The sequence below is a fragment of the Euleptes europaea genome, chromosome 10 (genome assembly GCF_029931775.1).
Source record: "Euleptes europaea isolate rEulEur1 chromosome 10, rEulEur1.hap1, whole genome shotgun sequence".
Classification (NCBI taxonomy): Eukaryota; Metazoa; Chordata; class Lepidosauria; order Squamata; family Sphaerodactylidae; genus Euleptes; species Euleptes europaea.
This window is the reverse complement of record NC_079321.1, coordinates 70,387,201-70,407,698: the sequence shown is the minus strand read 5'-3', so window position 1 is coordinate 70,407,698 and position 20,498 is coordinate 70,387,201. Positions and strand designations below refer to the sequence as shown.

General features: G+C 41.8%; 2 protein-coding genes across 3 annotated transcripts in view; one reads left to right on the top strand and one right to left on the bottom strand.

The window, feature by feature from the left end:
• Positions 1-20,498, top strand: part of CEP85L (centrosomal protein 85 like) — a 177,582-nt gene that overhangs the window by 75,247 nt on the left and 81,837 nt on the right. The gene's annotated exons all lie outside the window — the stretch shown is intronic.
• Positions 9,681-16,010, bottom strand: PLN (phospholamban). Its single transcript, XM_056856536.1, has 2 exons — positions 15,846-16,010; positions 9,681-10,184 (listed from the first exon to the last, which is right to left on the bottom strand). The coding sequence occupies exon 2, from the start codon at positions 10,077-10,079 to the stop codon at positions 9,921-9,923; it is 159 nt and encodes a 52-aa protein (XP_056712514.1). The 5' UTR covers positions 10,080-10,184; positions 15,846-16,010; the 3' UTR covers positions 9,681-9,920.

Genomic DNA, 20,498 nt, shown 5'->3' with positions numbered 1-20,498 from the left:
GACGTCCATTTTTGCCAGAGCCTCTTACCTCTGGATAAAGAAACTAATCCAGCTAGTTCCTCAGGAGAACCAACGCGTGGCTGCTGGCCTGGATAGGGTCCTCAAGGCAACTTCCTTGATGGCGGATGCCTCTCTGGACACAATTTCCTTTTCAGCCAAATCTATGGCTTCAATCACCTCTGTTAGGAGAGCCTTATGGCTCAGAGCTTGGCCTGCTGATTTCAAGGCCAAATCTTCCTTGATGGCCTATCCCATTCAAGAAGGGAGATTATTTGGAGAAAAATTAGACAAAATCCTAGTAGAAACTAGAGACAAACGTCACTTGATGCCTAAGCAACTCAGAAAGGACAATCGCCCATCTGGATACCAGTCCTTTCGTGCTCCCAGAGCGCCCTTCAGGTACAGATCAGAATCTAGAAAAGGATCCTGGGGCTCAAATAATAACAATTCCCGATCATTTCGTAAAGGCGGCAGGTTCTTCAGGCAGGGTCAACAAACTCGCTCGGACAAATCCGACAAGTTTGCCAAACCTAACCCCCAATGACTCTACATCTCTTCATATTGGGGGAAGGCTGCAGGCGTTCGCGAGCAGGTGGCAACATTCAAACCCCGACAACTGGGTTATGCCAATCGTTTCCAGGGGTTACCTCCTGGAATTTTCTACCCCACCTCCGGATCGCTTCATCCTTTCCCCCCTACCAGCAAAGAGGAAGAAACATCTAAGAACCCTTCAAGCTATTATCCATCTCCAGCAGCTGAAGGCCATAGAGGTTGTTCCGACCCAGGAAAGGTTCCAGGGAGTATACTCCATCTTTTTTACGGTCCCCAAATCAAATGGGGACTGGAGAGCAATCTTGGATTTGAAATTTGTCAACCGCAGGATCCAAAAGAAGCGTTTTCGAATGGAAACACTGCGTTCAATTGTGGAATCTCTCCTCCCGGGAACCTACATGACGGCGTTAGACCTCAAAGAAGCCTATCTTCATATCCTTATCCACCCTATTCACAGGCGATTCCTCCGATTTGCTTATGCCCAGGAACACTATCAGTTCAGGGCACTCCCCTTTGGGCTTTCCTCAGCGCCCCGAGTCTTTTCCAAGATCCTCATCACCATCATGGCAATTCTCAGACAGGAATCCATCCAAGTCCACCCTTATCTGGACGATATTCTGGTATGCGCCCAGTCCCGACACCAGTCCCTGGCGGACACTGCGAGAGTTGCGCAGATCCTGCAGGAACACGGGTACATTCTCAACTTGGAGAAGAGCTCATTGGAACCATCACAGAACATCATCCATCTCGGAGTTCACATAAACTCAACCACAAACACTCTTTCCTTACCACAGAAAAGAATCCACAAAATAATCAACTTAGCCAAAGCGGCAATACTGAACAAAAGATCCACCTTAAAGGTGCTAGCGAAGCTCATGGGTCATATGGTCTCGAGCATAAACATCGTTCCATGGGCGAGATTCCACCTGCGCCCACTCCAATGGCTACTTCGGCCATTTCAGAGAGACATTACCCGCAGGATACACAAACAAATCCAAGTACCATTCTCAGTGAAGAATAGCCTCCGGTGGTGGACCAACCCTTCCAATCTGAGCAAAGGCCTACAGTACATACACGAAGATCCGCTGCAGGTTTTCACAGATGCCAGTTTGGAAGGTTGGGGAGCTACCCTCAACTCCAAAGTAGCACAGGGTCGTTGGTCACCACAGGAAAGGAAGCTCCACATCAACCTCCTGGAGCTTCGGTCAGTACGGTTGGCCCTGCTGGCGTTCTCAAGTGACCTCCAACACCATCATGTCCTCGTGCGCTCGGACAACATGACCACGAAGGCGTATGTCAACAAACAGGGAGGATCCAGGTCCATGGCCCTTCACCAGGAGACGTCTCTGATCTTCCAGTGGGCGCAATCCAACGTTCTATCGCTGAAGGCAGAGCACATCAGAGGGGTACTGAACACACAAGCAGATTGGCTAAGCCGACAAACGGTGGAAGAGGGTGAGTGGTCCCTCGACAACTTGACCTTCCAAGCCATCACAGACAGGTTCGGCCAACTTGTAATAGATCTCTTCGCATCCGCCAACAACCACAGGACCCCTCGGTTCTTTTCCAGGTATTACCATCCAAGAGCGGAGGAAACGGATGCACTGCTTCTTCCCTGGCCCCAGGGGCTGCTGTTCGCCTTCCCACCGATTCCGATTCTTCCCAGAGTCCTGCGCAAGATTCGACAGGAAAGAGCCACGGTTCTTCTAGTGGCCCCTTTTGGCCACGCAGGCCCTGGTTCGCGACTCTCCGCAGTCTCTCGGTACAGGAGCCATGGCAGATCCCAACCACTCCAACAATGCTTCAGCAGGGCCCTCTAACCCATCCAAAGCCCCAGTGGTTCTGCTTGACCGCATGGCTCTTGAGCGCTCAAGACTCTTAGCATGTGGTTACTCACAGGAGGTGGTAGGGACCATCCTAGAAGCTCGCAAACCTTCTACGTGACGGATCTACACGGCATCCTAGAAGGCCTTCGTGAGATGGGGGCTGAGAAAGAAAATCGACCCCTTAAATCCGGGAGTTAGTAAAATTTTGGAATTCCTACAGGAAGGAGCAAGGCTGAAATTATCAGCATCAACTCTCAAACGTCAGATTGCAGCCATCTCCAGTCATTCCTTCTATAGAAGGTGCTCCTACCTCTCAACACAGGGACATTTCTGCCTTCCTGAAAGGTGTCACACACATACGTCCTCCTACCATCCACCGCTTTCCCACTTGGAAGCTGAACCTAGTCTTAAAGGCTCTCACCTCGGCACCATTTGAGCCTCTGCGTAAGGTATCCCTTCAGTTCCTTCGGATGAAGGTATTATTTTTAACAGCTATCACTTCAGCCCGCAGAGTCTCGGAGCTCAGAGCCCTTTCAATCCACAAAGGTCTCTGCACGTTCCATAAAGATAAGGTTGTTTTGAGGTTGGACCCAGCCTTTCTACCAAAAGTCAATTCCTCCTTTCATAGAGCCCAAGACATCTCCCTTCCATCATTCTGCCCAAAACCGTCCGGTCAGACTGAGAGAGCATGGCATACCCTGGATCTCCGTAGGGCTATCCGCATCTACATTGATCGAACAGAGGAGTTTAGAAAATCTGACTCGATGTTCATCAACATTTCCAATCCCAACAAGGGCTTAAGAATGTCGTCCGCTTCTATAAGCTACACTCTGCGTAAGTGCATCATAGAGGCCTACAGAGCCGCCAAGGTTACTCCTCCAGAGGGCATCACCGCTCACTCCCTTCGCAGCTCGGCAACCTCAGCGGCATTCAACCGACAGGCCCCAGTGGATGAAATTTGCCGTGCGGCTACTATCAATACATTCATCAAGCATTACCAAATTAACATCTGGTCATCGGCTCAGGCGGCTTTCGGACGCTGGAAGAGAACTGACCCACCCACTCTGGGAGCTCTAGAAGGTCCCAATCATGAGATGTCCTTGCCTCGGAGGAGAAGGATGCCTTGGTACTTACCGTGAAGGCTCTTTCTCTTCCGAGGCGAAGGGCATCTGGCCCACCCGGACGGAATATCTACTCATCTGCAGACCAGAATGCACATCGTACCATTGGATGAGCGTCCAAGCAGTTGACGATGCTCACTCGGCCAACACCCCGTTCGTCAACACTCCGTTAGTGACGACGGGCCTGAAGTCCTCAAGTTTCCGCTCGTTGGCGGTCCAGTTGCCATTTAACCCTCCGGGGTCATATAGGTTCAATGTTCTATGTTTTTTAAACACTCCTGTTTCCTTCCTTCCTTGTTTACGGTTCTCAGTCTTGTTTAGCAATTCTCTAGGAGCTAGGCAAGCCAGTAACTGAGGATTGTGGGCGGTCTTCCCGCCAAGGAGACAGGAAGTTCTGTTTGGTCCTGCCTCCTGGGAGCAGCGGGAAAACACCCAATCATGAGATGCCCTTCGCCTCGGAAGAGAAAGAGCCTTCACGGTAAGTACCAAGGCAACCTTTTCCTAGAGAACTGGTCTTGAATCGACGGTGGTAGTTTCTTCCCTGCTTTTTCCATATCCACTTTTCCAGATCCCCTTTCTTTCATGGTAGTAGAGGTGGAAACTGTGATACGCTGTTTACAAAACTACTTTCCAGCAAGTTTTGCTATATATGCTTTTGATCACCTTGACCACCTTTCCATTAGTCTTAAATGTTTGAGAATCATTTCCTGCATGGGCTGTGATCCTGCTAATATTGAACTCATTTTAAGTCCTATTGATTTGAGTGGAAGAACATATGCTTAATTTTCTCACGGTGAAATCAGTGGGGCTTGTTTTAAAAAACCTTAACTTTGGGTGTACTATATGAGTCATACAGAGTCCTGCTGAAGTTATGTTAAACAAAAAGGAATATGTAAAAGGCTTTTTAAAAATTCCAAAGGAGCCTTAAAATGTACTTTTTAGCAAACCGGGAGACTTGTACTTGTCCCAGAGTTTAGAAAATTACACTGGGTGCATGATAAGGTTCTCTTCATTATGCCAGCAATTTAACTGGCCTATGTTGAATCTCTAGTTATTTTTAACTGACCTAACCGCACAACTTAATGTAATCTTAATCATTTTCCCATATATGAAGCAGACTAAAGTTAACTTGTATCCATTATCCCAGTAAGCAAGTCTGTATTTTATGAGATTAGTGACTAGCAACTAAAGCACCCTGGGTAAAATCATGCCTGAGCATAGCTGAACATAGCTGCCAATGGGTCTACCAGCAAGCAAATTTCTCTTTTCTTTGTGGTTCTGATTGTGATCCAGTTGGCAGCTGTTCCTGGAACCTCACAAGCAGGAGGGCAGGGTTGCTAGCTGACCACCAGGCATGCTATCCTCATTCTTGCTGCCACCTTGAAGCTTGTGGTAAGAATTGGGGGGGAGGTTAAGAAGGGGCAGAGTATTGTTGGCTGCAGGCCTGTTCTAGAGATGGAATGCATGTGTATCCCTAAATCCTAAAAATCCTCCTCTGATGATTCTGAGATTGGATATCCATCAGATGTTTGGTATAAGATACTTGATGTTGATAGTTATTTGATAGCCGGCATGAATTGATACCTGACATCCAGGTATTTGTTTGGTATTTAAAAATTGTTCCATCACTGACAGACAAAATGAGGATGAGAGAGGGATAAAGAATCATTCCCCAGAAGTAGATGGGGGAGTCTCAATGCATGGATGAGACAGTGGTGTCGGGAGGAGGGCTTTAGATTTGTTAGGAACTGGACAACATTTTGGGACAAGCTGGGCCTGTACAAAAGAGATGGGCTCCACTTGAACCAGAATGGAACCAGACTGCTGGCGCATAAACATGAAAAGGTGGCAGAGCAGCTTTTAAACTGAACCTGGGAGGAAAGCCAACAGGAGCTGAGAAGCATCCGGTTTGGGTAGACTCATTGCAAATGGTTAAAGGGGTGGGGTAGATATAAAAGGAGATAGCTACATAAGAATGCCCAAGGGCACATGCCAGGCAAGTCGAAAGAGAGAGACAGTGTGGAGGTGTTTCTATGCTAATACTAGAAGCCTCCAAGTGAAAATGGGGGAGTTAAAAGTGCATGGTTTTAAGGGAAAACATAGTTACAGTGAGCATTACAGAAACCTGGTGGAAGTGAGAGAACCAGTGGGATACAGTCCTTCCTGGATATAAGCTCTATAGAAATGACAGGGAAGGGTATATTGGAGGGGGTGTTGCTATGTACATCAAAGAAGGCATAGTGTCTAATAAACTAGAAACCATAAAAAGGGCAGACTCATCCACAGAATTCTTGTGGGTGACGATATCAGGCCCCAAAGGTAATTTAGTACTGGGGACATTCTGTCGGCCCCCTGACCCAAAGGCTTTAATGGGAGACTTTAACTACCCTCCTATTGACTGGATAAATGCATGCTCCAGTCAAACCAAAGAGATAAATTTCCAGGTAAATTGATTATTAAGGATAGAATTGTCAAGCATATAGAAGGGCAAGCCCTGCTGAGCAAAAACCAAGATAGTTTCTGCAAAAGTAGGTCCTGTCTCACTAACCTTTTAGAGTTTTTTGAAAGTGTCAATAAGCCTGTGGACGTGTATTTGGATTTCCAAAAGCTTTTGACAAAGTCCCCCACCAAAGATTGCTAAGAAAAATTCATAGTCATGGGATAAAAGGACAAGTCCTCTTATGGATTGAGAACTGGCTGAGAAATAGGAAGTAGAGAGTAGAATCAGTTCTCACAACGGAGAGATGTGAGAAGTAGGGTCCCTCAGGGATCTGTGTTGGGACTGGTGCTTTTCAACCTGTTCATAAGCTTACCTGGAGTTGGGGGTGAACAGTGAGATGCCCAAGTTTGCAGATCATACCAAATTATTTAGGGTGGTTAAAACAATAACAGACTGTGAAGAGCTCCAAAGGGATCTCTCCAAACTGGAGGAGTGGACATCAAAATGGCAAATGGGATTCAATGTGAGCAAGTGTAAAATGATGCATGTTGGGGCAAAAAAATCCAACTTCACATGTACACTGATGGGAACTGTGCTGGCAGTGACTAACCAAGACAGGGATCTTGGGGTGGTAGTGGATAGCTTGATGAAGATGTCAACCCAGTGGGCAGCTGCTGTGAAAAAGGCAAATTCCATGCTGGCCATAATTAGACAAGGAATAGAGAATAAAACTGCTGCTTTCATACTGCCTGAAAGCTGGGTTATTAAGAAACATACAGTGAATTGCAGAAATTGACTTGTAACTAAGCAAGGGCACTAATGGGGGGAAACTACAGAGACAGGAGCTATATTACACTTTCAGGACGATTGCTGGTTGCCAGGGCAACTCTTTAGATAACACAGTTTTCCAGAAGCAATCAAAGACTAAACAGAGTTGGAGATGAACAACAGTTAGACATTGAAACACCACCTGGGCTAACCACTGGCGCCTTTCCCAGGCCGGTGCCTGACACTGCCCTTGTACAAATCTATGGTGAGACCACACTTGGAATACTGTGTACAGTTCTGGTCACTACACCTAAAAAGGATATTGCATAGCTTGAGAAGGTGCAGAAAAGAGAACCAAAGGGGGTTAGAGCAACTGCCCTATTAGGAGCTGTTTATCTTAGAAAGAAGGCAGTTATGATAGAGGTCTATAAAATAATGCATGGTACGGAGAGAGTGGACAGAGAAGCTTTTCTCCCTCATAATACAAGAATATGGGGTCATCTGCTGAAGCTGGAGGGTGAGAAATTCAAAACAGATAAAAGGAAGCATTTCTTCACATAACACATAGTTAAATTGTGGAACTCCCTGCCCCAGGAAGTGGTGATGGCTGCCTACTTGGAAGGCTTTAAGAGGAGAGTGGAATTGCTCATGGAGGATAGGGCTATTCATTGCTACTAGTCAAAATGAATACTAGTCATGATGCATACCTATTCTCTACAGTCTCAGGGGAGCATGCCTATTATACGTGCTGTGGAACACAGGCAGGATAATGCTGCTGCAGTTATCTTGCTTGTGGGCTTCTTAGAGGCACCTGGGTAGCCACTGTGTGAACAGGCTGCTGGACTTTGATGGGCCTTGGTCTGATCCAGCATGGCTTTTCTTATGTTCATTAAATTTTAAAATCTAACGTTCTTCAATATCAGGCAGTTTCAAGCTTTCCAAAACTTTCATTGTATCTCCAGTCTGCTCAGAGAGACAATTTTTTTCGGTAATGAAAGGAACACTTTGCATTCTGTCTGACTGTAGACAGTAGTATTGACTAAGAACTTTGAGCCAAGTGCAATTGGCATATGTTAATTCTTTCATCAGAAATACTCTATTGCTTCTAATTATATTAATGCCATTCTGTTCAATTGCTGTCATAACTGTTTTCCCAGTAATTCTAAAAATCTGCCTTTTTCTCCAGTTTTCATTACAAAAATATTGCAAAAATTGTGTTTTGATGGTATTTAAAAGTTTATTATATTGCTGCATGCTTGTTGTGTCACTGGAATGCCGCTGAAGTGTACAGTTCAAAACAAAATGCTTGTTTTTTATGGGGGGGGGATTGTATATAACAGTTAAACTGGCTGCTATGTTACATTTCTCTCTCTGTGTGTGTGTTTTACTAGTGCAGTTTGGCTTAGCACTTACCGGTACTTGAGCAGAGTGGGAAGATCCAAACACCCTGTATTTTATAAGATAGGTGACATAATTGATGGTGCAACATAGAGTTTATACATTTAAATATATTTTTAAAAGTGTATACCCTAGTTACAACCAAAATAAACAGAAAGAAATAAAAAACCTGCATATCAGTTAGCTTTAATTTTTATTTTAGGAATAACTTTGGAGCAAGTTATTGTTTCGCAGCATGGGAGAATGAATCAGTATATAACATGATATGAGGAATACATTCTCAATGTATGGAAAGACTACAACCATGTAACAAATTATTACCTCCGTTGATACTGCGTACATCATAAAGCTATTGTCCTCCATTTTGTTCCAATAAGATAATTCATTGAAATGGTAAAGAGGCTTAATGTATGATACAGGTTTCACCCAACGGGGGTCTTGTATGTGAAATCTGTACATTGCAGACTTGAAGAAAACTTCTAAAAAATTCACATATAGAACAGAACAAGTGACACCTCTGTAATGGATGTAAGGAGAATACAGTGGACTAGAGCACCAGTTTTGTTGATCTCTGGAGCAGATGGATTAATAATACTGGCTGAGTTAATATGAGGCCATTACCTAGGTAAGTGTTAACCCTGGATTAAGCTGGCATAGGAATTTGCATCAGAGGAGTGAAGAAACGGGATAAGGGTGCATTAGGTCTGTGTGTGTCTGCATTACTACAATAAATTTATAATATACACACACATCATCCACTGTGTGATCTGGATTTTCAGTGCACTGAAGCTAGAACTTTAAAAAATTCAGTTCTCCTAACTCCAAGTGTATGAGAAATATAATTAGAAATATATTACAACAATCCAAGATACTTACTTCAAAGATTTCTCTACTTTCTCTGAGTAATTCTTTTTAGCTGGTACTCAGCGCTGCAGAAATACCAAGCATTGGCTTGGATCCAAAGGGGAATTTCGGGGGCTATTTTGGACTGCAGCAGGAGGGGACAGTGAGAAAGTCACACTCTGTGGGCAGAAATCATTATGCCCTTGGAGTCGCTTCACTGGATCCAAACCAGAAAGTCTGAGGCAGAAATGAGGGAGTTTCCCCCATTATCTGCCTTTCCTTTAAACAGGAAAAAAAGTATTCATCTTACACGCTCACCAGATTCACATGTGATGTTAAAAAAATAGTTTTACATCATGTTCAAGCTTTTAGTCAAAAAAGATGGTAGAACTAGGTTAAGAGTTAACAGTATATATAACCAAGATCTTAAAGTAGGCTTTGCAGTTTGTGTTCTAAAATATGTAATTGTCTATGTTAATAGTTCAGTTCTGATAGCGTATATATATTAATATATGTTACTAGTTCAGTTCTGATACCATATTTACTATTAAAATATAGCACTGAATTATCGAACAGTTGGTGCTGATATATGAAGCATCTAGGACCAAGGGGAAGAACATTGGACAATTTTTAGCTCTTTGTACTGAAACATCAATACATTCACACAGTTAAAGCCTCTAGTGTGCAACATTCACAGAAGATTTTGTTTTTGTTTTTTTAAAAGCAGGGTGAATAAGTAACTCATTCATAGCCTTGTGACGGAAGGGTTGAAATCACAGTTCAATACAGGGGCGTTTAACATTATTACGATTGCTAATAGTGAATAGTGCAGCTGTTGAGAAATCGCTTAGTCCAAATGCTGGACCTTCTTGCAAGTTTTTCTTGTGCTGGAAGTTTCTTGTTTCCTTTTCTCCTCTGGACGTGGCTTTCTCATTGTATAGCGTGATGAAGATCAATCAAAGAAGCTGGACTTCAGAGAAGCATCACAATGATGCAGATAAGCAAGAGGCATATTAAGATAAGACAGAAATTTACAAAAAGCTCCTGAAGCCTTTGGCGTGTTTGTGGGTTCACCTCAATAGTGGAGGCTCTCCTCATAGCGGAGCGGGTTATGTACTGGACCTTCTCCATGGCAACAGGAAAGCAGAAATTTAAGGAAGTGGTGCAGATTTTTAAGAAGCAATGTATAAAGTGCTTAGTATCTTCTCTTTTTTGTTTTTAAGAATCTTTGTGGAGCTAGGAAAAGCAGGAAAGTGAAGTGTTAGAAATACAGCAAACAGTGCTTTGACAAAGGCAGATTACTTTCAAGTGAATAGATGCAGTCTGAGATGTTTTCGAAGTGGGGACAAATCTTAACGTAAGATGAAACAAGACTTGTATTAACACAAATACACACACATTGTCTCTTATTCTGAATGCTATTGAAAACAGTATGGAAAAGAGTGGATGTCCACGGCGAATTGTCATTGTGAAAACTGTAATGTTTGACGGAAAGATGCGTGCATTTCAATGCCTGTTTTCAGACAGTTGTGGGGAGCTGTGGGAGTCATTCTCCAAGCATTTCTGTATTGGGTCAAAGAATCCTGAGAGATACTGGACATTTGGTTGTGTCATGTCAAGCTGAATTTAATCCATCAATCATACTTGGAGCTCTACTGGGGGCACTTTAAGTTTTCTTTTTTATCACTTCACAATACATGGCTGGTGGACTTTGTTTAGATTGGGTCACAACTTATGCAGGCATGTTTGATATAAATACCCTGCACAATCCCAGTAGGTATGCTTATGTTTTCTTTTAAAGTAATGTAAGCTTTCTTGTTCTGGATGGATGATTAGACATTTAAAAAAATTGCTGTTACTCTAACAGTGGGGAAAATAGTTTGTGAAAGCACATTAGAGCACCTCTTTGTTTACATCCCCATTAAAATATTAGAAAAGCCCTCTGAAGGTAATGAAAATTAGTTGAACTTCAATTATATTTGAAATGTGTAGCAGTAATGTTTGAACTATAGCAATTCGTTTTCTTGTACTAGAGCTGAGTTGTTAAAGCAGTTGTATCATTGATATCTAACTTTTTCCCATCTTGTTGGGAATATTGCAAGTGCTTGAAGTTAAAAATCTCTTGATTCAAATACATTCATTCTATAATTACATTAACAGTTACCTGTCACTGTATAGAAATGCTACATTGAAAGAGACACAGCTGGGTGATGTATCTTGTTGAATGTTTGATAGCTATACTATTTAAGCCAAAATAGAGTTAACCAGCTTCTTCACTTGGCTTCTTCATTATGCATGCAGTTCAAGTAATGATGGATAAAAGTCTGTGAAAATGCTTGTGAATTGCATACCTTGTTTTCAAAAAACCTCTGCTTGACATAAAATAGTTTGGGGTATTTTGGAATTGTTTTATTGATGTTACTGCCTAACATTAGATTTATTAGGGTCTGTTACATAAAAAAAAACAACTGCTTTTTTTGTGTTATCCCTGGAAAATCATTGTTTTCTATCAGTGAATAGTCTTTGTGAGATTAATTTGTAAAGGAATCCTTGTATTTAGTTAAAACATTTAAATTCTTTTTGGTCCCAAAGCAATGCAGCTCAGGTCCAAAACACAGTTGTGGGATTTGAAACATAAGGCTTTCCAAATGCAGGTTAGCTTATAGTGTAGACATGTCAAACTGGTCACAAGACTAGCATGTGTATTCATAATGATGTAACAACAAAAGCCACCTTCTGGTAGAAAAAACAATCATTATATCTAGTAGCAAACTATTGGCCTCCGTTTGGAGCAAACCCAACTTCCCACAGACTATGCAAGAATGCAGAAAAATAGGACTTTTTAAATTTAATTAACAACAAGAAAAATCATGTAAGAATGGCTTGATGAGGACTTCATATGCCCTCAGAGCAGGGGTCGGCTAACTCATTAGTCAAAAGAGCCAAATATCAACAGTACAACGATTGAGATTTCTTTTGAGAGCCAAATTTCTTAAACTTAAACTATATAGGTAGGTATACAGTTTATTAACTTAATAAACTTTAATTAAAGTTTTAAGTCTTAATTAAACTATAGGTACACTGAATAAAACTTGATATCATACTTAATAGTGATCTTATTTATTAATAAAAATTAAATTGTAAGTCCCTGCCATTTTCCCCTCCCCGTCCGGAGTCCTCGTCTGGAGGCCTGGTCTACCGCCATAAAAGCCTATTGGTAGACCTGGCCTCCGGCTGAGTCCCATTGGGAGGCCAGGTCTACCCATTAACTTTCTTGGCAGTAGACCTGGCCTCCAGAGGCCCATAGAAGCCAATTGGTAGACCTGGCCTCTGAAGGGGGACTTTTCCCCCTCCTCGGAATCCAGGTCTACCGCCAAGAAAGCCAGTGGGTAGGCATGGCCTCCCAATGGGACTCAGCTGGAGGCCAGATCTACCAAAGGAAGCCCGCCCCGCCCAAGCTGATGGGCGGGGGGGGCAGGAACCACCGAGCCGCCCGCCCAGCAATCACGCGGCTAGAGGGGAGGGGAGGCTTTAGCCTCCCAACCATTGAGGGCAAGGGAAAGGGGGACCTGGCCATTCTCCACGGCGGGGGCGGGGAGAGACAGCGGGCCTGCTCGCCTCCTCTCTCACGCTCGCTCTCTCAGGTGCGCCGGCTCCGAAGCCCAGCTGCCAGCGCGAGCAGGCGCGAGAGCAGGGGCTCCGAACCAAGTTTGGAGAGCCGCACTCAACAGGCCAAAGAGCCGCATGCGGCTCGGGAGCCGCAGTTTGCAGACCCCTGCCTCAGAGGGATGGAATGAGTTAAGAATTGGGGGGTGGGGGGAAAAACAGTTCGCCCAAGTTTGTTTTTATCATGCCATTCTTCGATGGAGCTCAGTTCATTATACACTGTTTTCCATCCCCTGTTTAATCCTCTCAGTATCCCAGTGAGGTAGGGTGAACATAAGAAAGGCCCTGCTGGATCAAACCAAGGCCCATCAAGTCCAGCAGTCTGTTCACACAGTGGCCAACCAGGTGCCTCTAGGAAGCCATAAACAAGACGACTGCTGCAGCATCATCCTGCCTGTGTTCCACCGCACCCAAAATAATAGGCATGCTCCTCTGATACTAAAGAGAATAGGTATGCAGCATGACTAGTATCCATTCTAACTAATAGCCATGAATACCCCTTTCCTCCATGAATATGTCCCCTCCCCTCTTAAAGCCCTCCAAGCTGGCAGCCATCACCACATCCTGGGGCAGGGAGTTCCACAATTTAACTGTGCATTGTGTGAAAAAATATTTCCTTTTATCTGTTTTGAATCTCTCACCCTCCAGCTTCAGCACTTTAGGGTGGGCTGAGTGTGTGTGGCTCAAGGTCACCCAGAAACGTTTGTGGCAAAATGGAGATTTGGACATAGGTCCCTGACAGCTTAGAAAATCCTAGAGGGGAAGATGGTGTGTGGAGGGTGATTTTCATATATTCCTGCCACCAACGGGTATTACTGTACCTCAGCTCCACCTGAATGAAGGTGGGTGGTGCATCTAAATAGGGCTAGGTGGAAAAAGTATTAGGAAGAAGAACTGAGAATTTTTTTCGTAGTTGATCTGATGTATTTAAGGATGGTGATTTGATGGATTCCGAAAATCTTTCCAAAATAGTATTTAGAATTTCATTATGTATGTATATACACACACACACCCACTCCTACCCATCCTTTAAAAACAAGACAACAGTGCTGTTATTTTGTTAGACCACTAGAGGTCATCAGCCTATTGTTTTTTTTTAAACCTGAAATTTCATGCAAGAGGACCTGATTTTAAATTATGGGGAGCCCAGTAATAGTACCCATAGTTTGTGGGACATAGGCCTGCTCTGCTGATATTTGTTTGTGTTATGATATAAAATAACGAAAAGGGAAGAAAAGGAAAAAAACTGAACCTTAACTAGTCAAAGAACCTAAAAATTGAGCTGAAAATTATAGCAATACACTTTATCATTGATTGATAATACACACATCCATATGACGTTGGAAATACATTATATAAGACCTCTGTGTGAGCCAATTTAAATGGTAAAAATCCCATGTTTTACAACAAGGGACAACGGGCCAAACAGTATAAAAGGTTATTACTTTACAGCACACCTTTATATGTATTTCTGGATGTGTTTCTAAAATGTGAATATATACATGACCACTGAAGAAGGCTACATAAGCCAAAACGTGTTTGGGTTATTTATTGGTCATTTACATTGATTTTTTATAATCAACTATGTTGGAAAATTAGCAACTATTTTTATATATTAATTGATCAGGCTGTATATTTAAGGTCTAGTGTTTTTAATTTAGTGTACACTGCATAATAAATAATATCAGTATTTTGTTATAATTTTCAGCTCAACTTTTAGGTTCTTTATGATATAAAATAATCTTCAGTAATCTTCTGAAACTTAGTCAAACAGTGCAGCTTATTTGTGAAAACATGACTTTTCTCTAAGAAAATGGTTAATTCATTATTGATGCAGTAACAGCACCTTGAATTCATTTAACATTAATATAATATAATAATATCATTTGGATAGAGATAAAAAGGAAGATCTACACAGTAAGCCTGAACCTCAGGTCTGTTAAAAAGTTTGTCATTATCTTCTCAAATGGGAAGGAATAATTGGTCTGACTTGTTTCTGGAGGTTATTTCTTTTTTTCTGGTTTTGGCATTATGTTTATATTTACAATTGTTCTGAATTTTAATGAAGTTCTTCAGTGGTTGCGAAGATTCCATATTATTTATAAAATGTACATGATGAAATATATCTGGATCCCGGATGAAATTTTAAAAAGAATGACTAGAGTGCTGTGCAAGATTAGGGTACTTAATCCATGCGCCTTCAATGGGATTTAAGAAGCTTGAATATGCCGGATTGCAGCCAATGGCCAGGATCCAAAGAATCATGCGACTGGTTCTGTATGCCCAACAATGTTTGGGCTTATGTTTCTTCAACAGCACCCTCCTCCCATCCATACACCCCATGCCACATGCTTTTGAAAGTGTGGGGACTTTCATAAAGAGTTTTCAATGTGGCACAGAGGTCTGCTTTTCAATGGGGAAAAAGTCAAAAATCCCCTTGAACAAGTATGAGCCTATTGGCTTGTCTAAATCTCAATCAATATACTATACTGTCCACATATAAACTACATATATAAAATATACTGGATTCAGTTTTTTGGCTTCAATTTAAAAAAATCATTAGTGAGAGTCCAGATTGAAAAAAGGTATGCATAATTGTTTAACTGATGATACTGAATAAGAATTGATGGGTAAACATTTGCAACATGCAGTTAATATAATTTATGCTCTTGGTTTTCATTTGACAAGAATGCCATCTTATGCTGCCAGAAAATAGTTTCCTCTCCCACCAAGAAAAGGAGAAAAAGTGCCTCTGAGCAGCATATTAGTTACAAGTGGGAAATTAGATTAATTTAATCCTTTTAATGTTAAAATTCCTTAGATAGGAGAATGTTTATGATTTAGTTTGAGTGAGATACTTTTAAAGAAAAACTAATAATAAGGTAAAATTCTTATTAAAAATTAGGAAAATGGGGGGAAACTCAGATTTTTAATGCAATATTATTTAATTGCCCCCTCCAAAGGACTGAAATATAGCTTTAAAAAGTTTTAGTTTTGTTTGTAATACCATGGTATTTTCCACATCCTCATTACACTTAATTAGCCCCTTTCACCTAGTCTAAATAGAAAGAGTTGATATAACTAGTGTTTAAAAAGAATAACAGAAGGCAATGGATATTGAAGTTCTATATCAACTGACATTTTCTCAACAAAAGCTGTAGGTTTAAGAAAGTAGGGTAGTTTAGAAAACCACGGCTCCCAGTATACATTTAAAAAAGCAAATTCCCTTACCTCAGCTGCCAGCGGATACTGAATTATATGTTAGTTTGCTCTGGAAAACTATAAGGCGTCTCCGTCACCGGATTTGTGGGAACAAGTGAAGTCGGTGGAGGGAAAAAATAACAAAAGTTTCATAGGCAGGGCTCATGATGTCATTCAGGAATGTGGCTTTAGCGATTGGTTATAGCAGGGCCTTTATAAGAACATGGACATTGCACAGCTGACCTCATTACAGCAGCAGTGTTTAGTTCTTGAGCTGTTAGGAAAGGGGGGGTGAGTGAAAAGGAGCCTGTGTGTCTGCAAAGCAAAGAACCTCACCTGGTTAACGATAGTGAATTTGGGAGCAATGAATAATAACACAGTGGAGATATGCTACTTTCTGTGATGACAGCTCTCATTGGTCTGACTGGTGCCAATCTGCACCTCCTTTTAAAGTAACTGTTCTCCAATACTGTAGATAGAAATGAAAAAACTGAAACACATTAATTTGTTCTATACTCGCTAATATTTGGGATCAATTTCCTGTGGTGACGAGGACCACAGTCTCCAAAAAAGCATAACCAGCTCTCTACACCGATTGAGGCTTTGGGCTTCTATTTCTCAGCACATGGATTATGTGAAAGGCACATACTAATATGCTACATTCCCAGCTGTTTTTGAAAGTGAGTTTAGAAAAAAAAGCTTTTGAACTGGCATGCTGTTCAGTGGTAAAAAGTCTAAATCTCATTTTGCAGTGTGTCTACAGTAGCTCTTTGGATTGTGACTCAGATAATTTAGTCACGCAGTGCACATAAGAAATAAACAAGGTGTCATTTATTCGCCACTTCTGGTTTGGAAGAGTTTGAAAGAGCTTTGTAAAGTATTTTTAGTGTTATATTTTCTTATTTTTGTGACATACTTTAAATTATTTTGTAAACCTTTGCAAGCCATGGATGGAATGCAGAATATAAATGTTAGATCGCATTAGTAATTCACTGGCAAATATGAAACAATGCATCACCTCGTAACATAGGTGATTACTTCTCCCAGTTTACAGCATAATTCTGGCATGTTCGTGTTGGATGATTATTTTTAGGAATTTTTGTAACTGTGTACAGTTTTTGGTAGAGTGTTTTGCTCTTTGTCACTGTAGAGGTTATGACTCTCTGAGGCTTTGCAGTTTTCCTTTTTAAAAGAATCTTCCTCTGTGTATTGCAGATGAGGTCCCATACTGGCTACACAGTGATATCACTGTCTTACGGGTAGAAGACAAGCTATTGAAGATACTTCTTGAATTTAAATTGGCATATTTTAAAATTAACAGTGAAATTTGTATTATTAAAAAGATGCAATTTACATTTAAACAGATGAGTTTAAGAAAATGTGTGTTATAAGGACCATTCATCTGAGGGTCTGTTACTTCTAAAAGTTCTATTTTAAAAGCCTTTTCACTATGGAAAAGATTACAGTAAGCCCCCCCCCCCATACCTTAAGACATTATTTTTTTATGAAGTCAAGAACTTCATATTAGTTATCACAGGAGTCTTGCATTAAAGCAACGGGCACTCTACTCTTGAACAAAAGAATCTTAAGCCAATATGGTTACGCTAGTTTATATTGGATTTTGGTACTTAGTAAATGGGTCAAGCTTCTCCACCTGAGCTGTATGTTGTCTTATGGCATCAGCATGCCAGGATTCTAAGTGAACCCTTGTTGTTGAAATTACTGTCTCAGTTTGAGGATTCATAAGGTACAAAGAGCTTCCTTATACTGTCCTGAACCAGTTAATAGTTGAGCCCAGTACTGTGTGTTGATACTGCAAGTAGCTCTCCAAAGTAGATGTTCTTTAATAGTAAATATCAAGGAGTGGTTGATCACATGCATGGAAAATGTGTGCTCAACCATATGAGCAATATACCTGCTTCTCAATGTGGCCAAATATGTGAATACTTAAATCCGGAGACTGGAGCCATTAACAGACAAGATAGATCTTTCTATAAACCTGAAAAACTCCAGATTTGCAGAAAAATCTGAAATCATTTTTAAAAAAAAGGTGCAGTTAAAACTCCACAAAATAATAGTAGCGCCTGTAGCTTTAAGAAACAAATGTCCTCTTTGGCTACTGCTCAGCAACCAAAGAGTATTGCCAGCCTTCTGCCCTTGGTTTCTGTCTGTAAAGGCAGAGGGAGGGGGCAGGGTCCTTTCCAGGGTTGTTTTGGCCTTTAAGGGAAGAGTTGCCAGGGCCACCTTAAACCACCAGGTGACTTGCTAATATGCAACTCACATGCCTTACCCAGGCCAACCTGCTTGCTACTGTTCAACAGCAGCTACTGCACAAAAGCCAGTATGGTGTCCTTGTTAGAGTTTCAGATAAGGATCTGGGAGACTCAGGTTGGAATCCCCACTCTGCCATGGAATTTCACTGGATGACTTTGGGCCATTACATTATCTCAGCCTACCATACCTCACAGAGCCCCGTGGCGCAGAGTGTTAAGCTGCAGTACTGCAGTTCAAGCTCTGCTCACGACCTGAGTTCAATCCCAACGGAAGTCGGTTTCAGGTAGCCGGCTCAAGGTTGACTCAGCCTTCCATTCTTTCGAGGTCAGTCAAATGAGTACCCAGCTTGCTGGGGGTAAAGGGAAGATGACTGGGGAAGGCACTGGCAAACCACCCCATAAACAAAGTCTGCCTAGTAAACGTTGGGATGTGACGTCACCCCATGGGTCAGGAATGACCCGGTGCTTGCACAGGGGACCTTTACCTTTACCTCTTACCATACCTCACAGATCTCTCTTCTACACAAAACTTAAAGGTCAGAGCTCTCTCAGGGTTTAAACTTGTTAATGTCAGGTGCATTGACTTCCTGGCCCGCTGTGTTTCCCAGGCTTCTAGACTTTGGTTTCCCATCCACTTCCTTCCTGCCAACAGCACACAGATCCTCAGCCTTTCCTGACCTGAGCCCCATGAGAGGTTTGCCCATAGTCACACTTCTGTTATAACCTTCTTTATTCAACCTGATGCTTCTTCCCACCACTGTTTCTCAGATTCCTTCTTTAAACCCTAGTCAATATAATTTTGTTTCAACTCTTGACCAACCTCAGCTCTTTGTGTACTTGGCACCCCCTCCCCTTGCCTTCCTGTCATGAATGTCCCCCTTTTCCTCAGTTCATTGCCTTTGTCTTTTTTTCAGGCTGTGATTTCCACTTCTTGTGTTCCCTTGGATTCCTGATTCTTGGACAAACTGGCTATTCTGTCTCCCTTCTTAGGTGACCTATTGTCTTTGTTCCCTGCCCCTTGGTTTTCTTAGTGCGTAGTATCTATTCTTAATCCATTTTCTAATCCTTCATTTCCCATTCTTGTCCTTCAGCACCCCACCTCACCCCATATCCAGTTATCCTATCCTGGACTTTGCCTCCCCCAGCATGTGGGTGAGTTTAATCCCAGCTCAGTAAAGCTTTCCTTTCCCTCACAGAAAACTATTTGCAAAATATGACAGTTTTGTTTTCTCCGTGTTTTGTGTACACTACATTCCTTTATAACCGTTCAGCCAATCTTTTCTTAGAACCTTCCTCACTGAATAGGAGATAATGCAGTTTTAGGTTTTATCCCAACAATTTTTTTAAGCAGATTTCAAATAAATCTGAACCACAGCAGTCCCATGGCTAAAATTTATTGTCAGAAAAGTGAAGGGGAGTGTTATCTGTGTGTGAAGAGAATTTTTAAAAAGTTTGAAATACCTTCAGTTAAACTAATACATATTATTTAATTCCTATAAGAGTACAAAAACCTGGAAATCTTGGAGTGATTTTGCATATTGGCACAAAACAGCAGTACATGTATTTAAACTTTGGGTCAACTTCCATTTTCTTCAGGGGACAAAAATGTGCAGCTGCTGCTACTTGACCTTAAATGGAAATTATCTGGGCTTTCTCCAGAGGGATTAAGAATCTGTCACAGAGCATGTTCCTCTTTATTTATTTAGAGATCCAGTACAAAAGACTTGGGGATCACATCTAAGGAGAGAGGCATCTTGTGTCTTGGTATTATAGCATATTTGTTTTTAAATACCTTATACAAATACCTTGTAAAGATAACTCTGAACTTCTGCATACTAATTTTTAAAACTCAACTTTGTACAGATATTCATCTGTATGAAGTGCTTAACCAAATCCTCTTATGAACTGGTAACCTCAAAATGCATGTTTTGGACAGGGTTGAACAAGGTTGAACAAACATAATTTTGTGACTTGTGGTAGTGCACTGGCATAATCCAAGATATTTGTAGTATAGTTTATGACCACATATCAATTTTCAATTTCAATACCTTTATTGGCATACCTATGACCACATATCTAGGAACTGCCATTCTTATCAAGTGTGGCATAGTGCCTGTGGGGCACTAAAAGTGTTTTGGCCCCTGTTGAGGCAACCATGTTGGTTCAAACATGTATTTGTGGAAGGCACAATGGCTCAGTGGTATGGCATGCAGAAGATGGCAGATTTATTTGCCAACATCTGTATTTACAGGATGTTGGTTAGTAAGGATGAGATGTCCTAGAAGAGACACTGCCTTCCTGGGCACATCTTGTTCTCCTCTGAGGCAAGGGCTTCTTGAGCAGTGGGTTGTTTTCCTTGTTCCATCCAGGGAAGGCAGGACTAAAATCTAACTTCCTGTCCCCCTGGTGG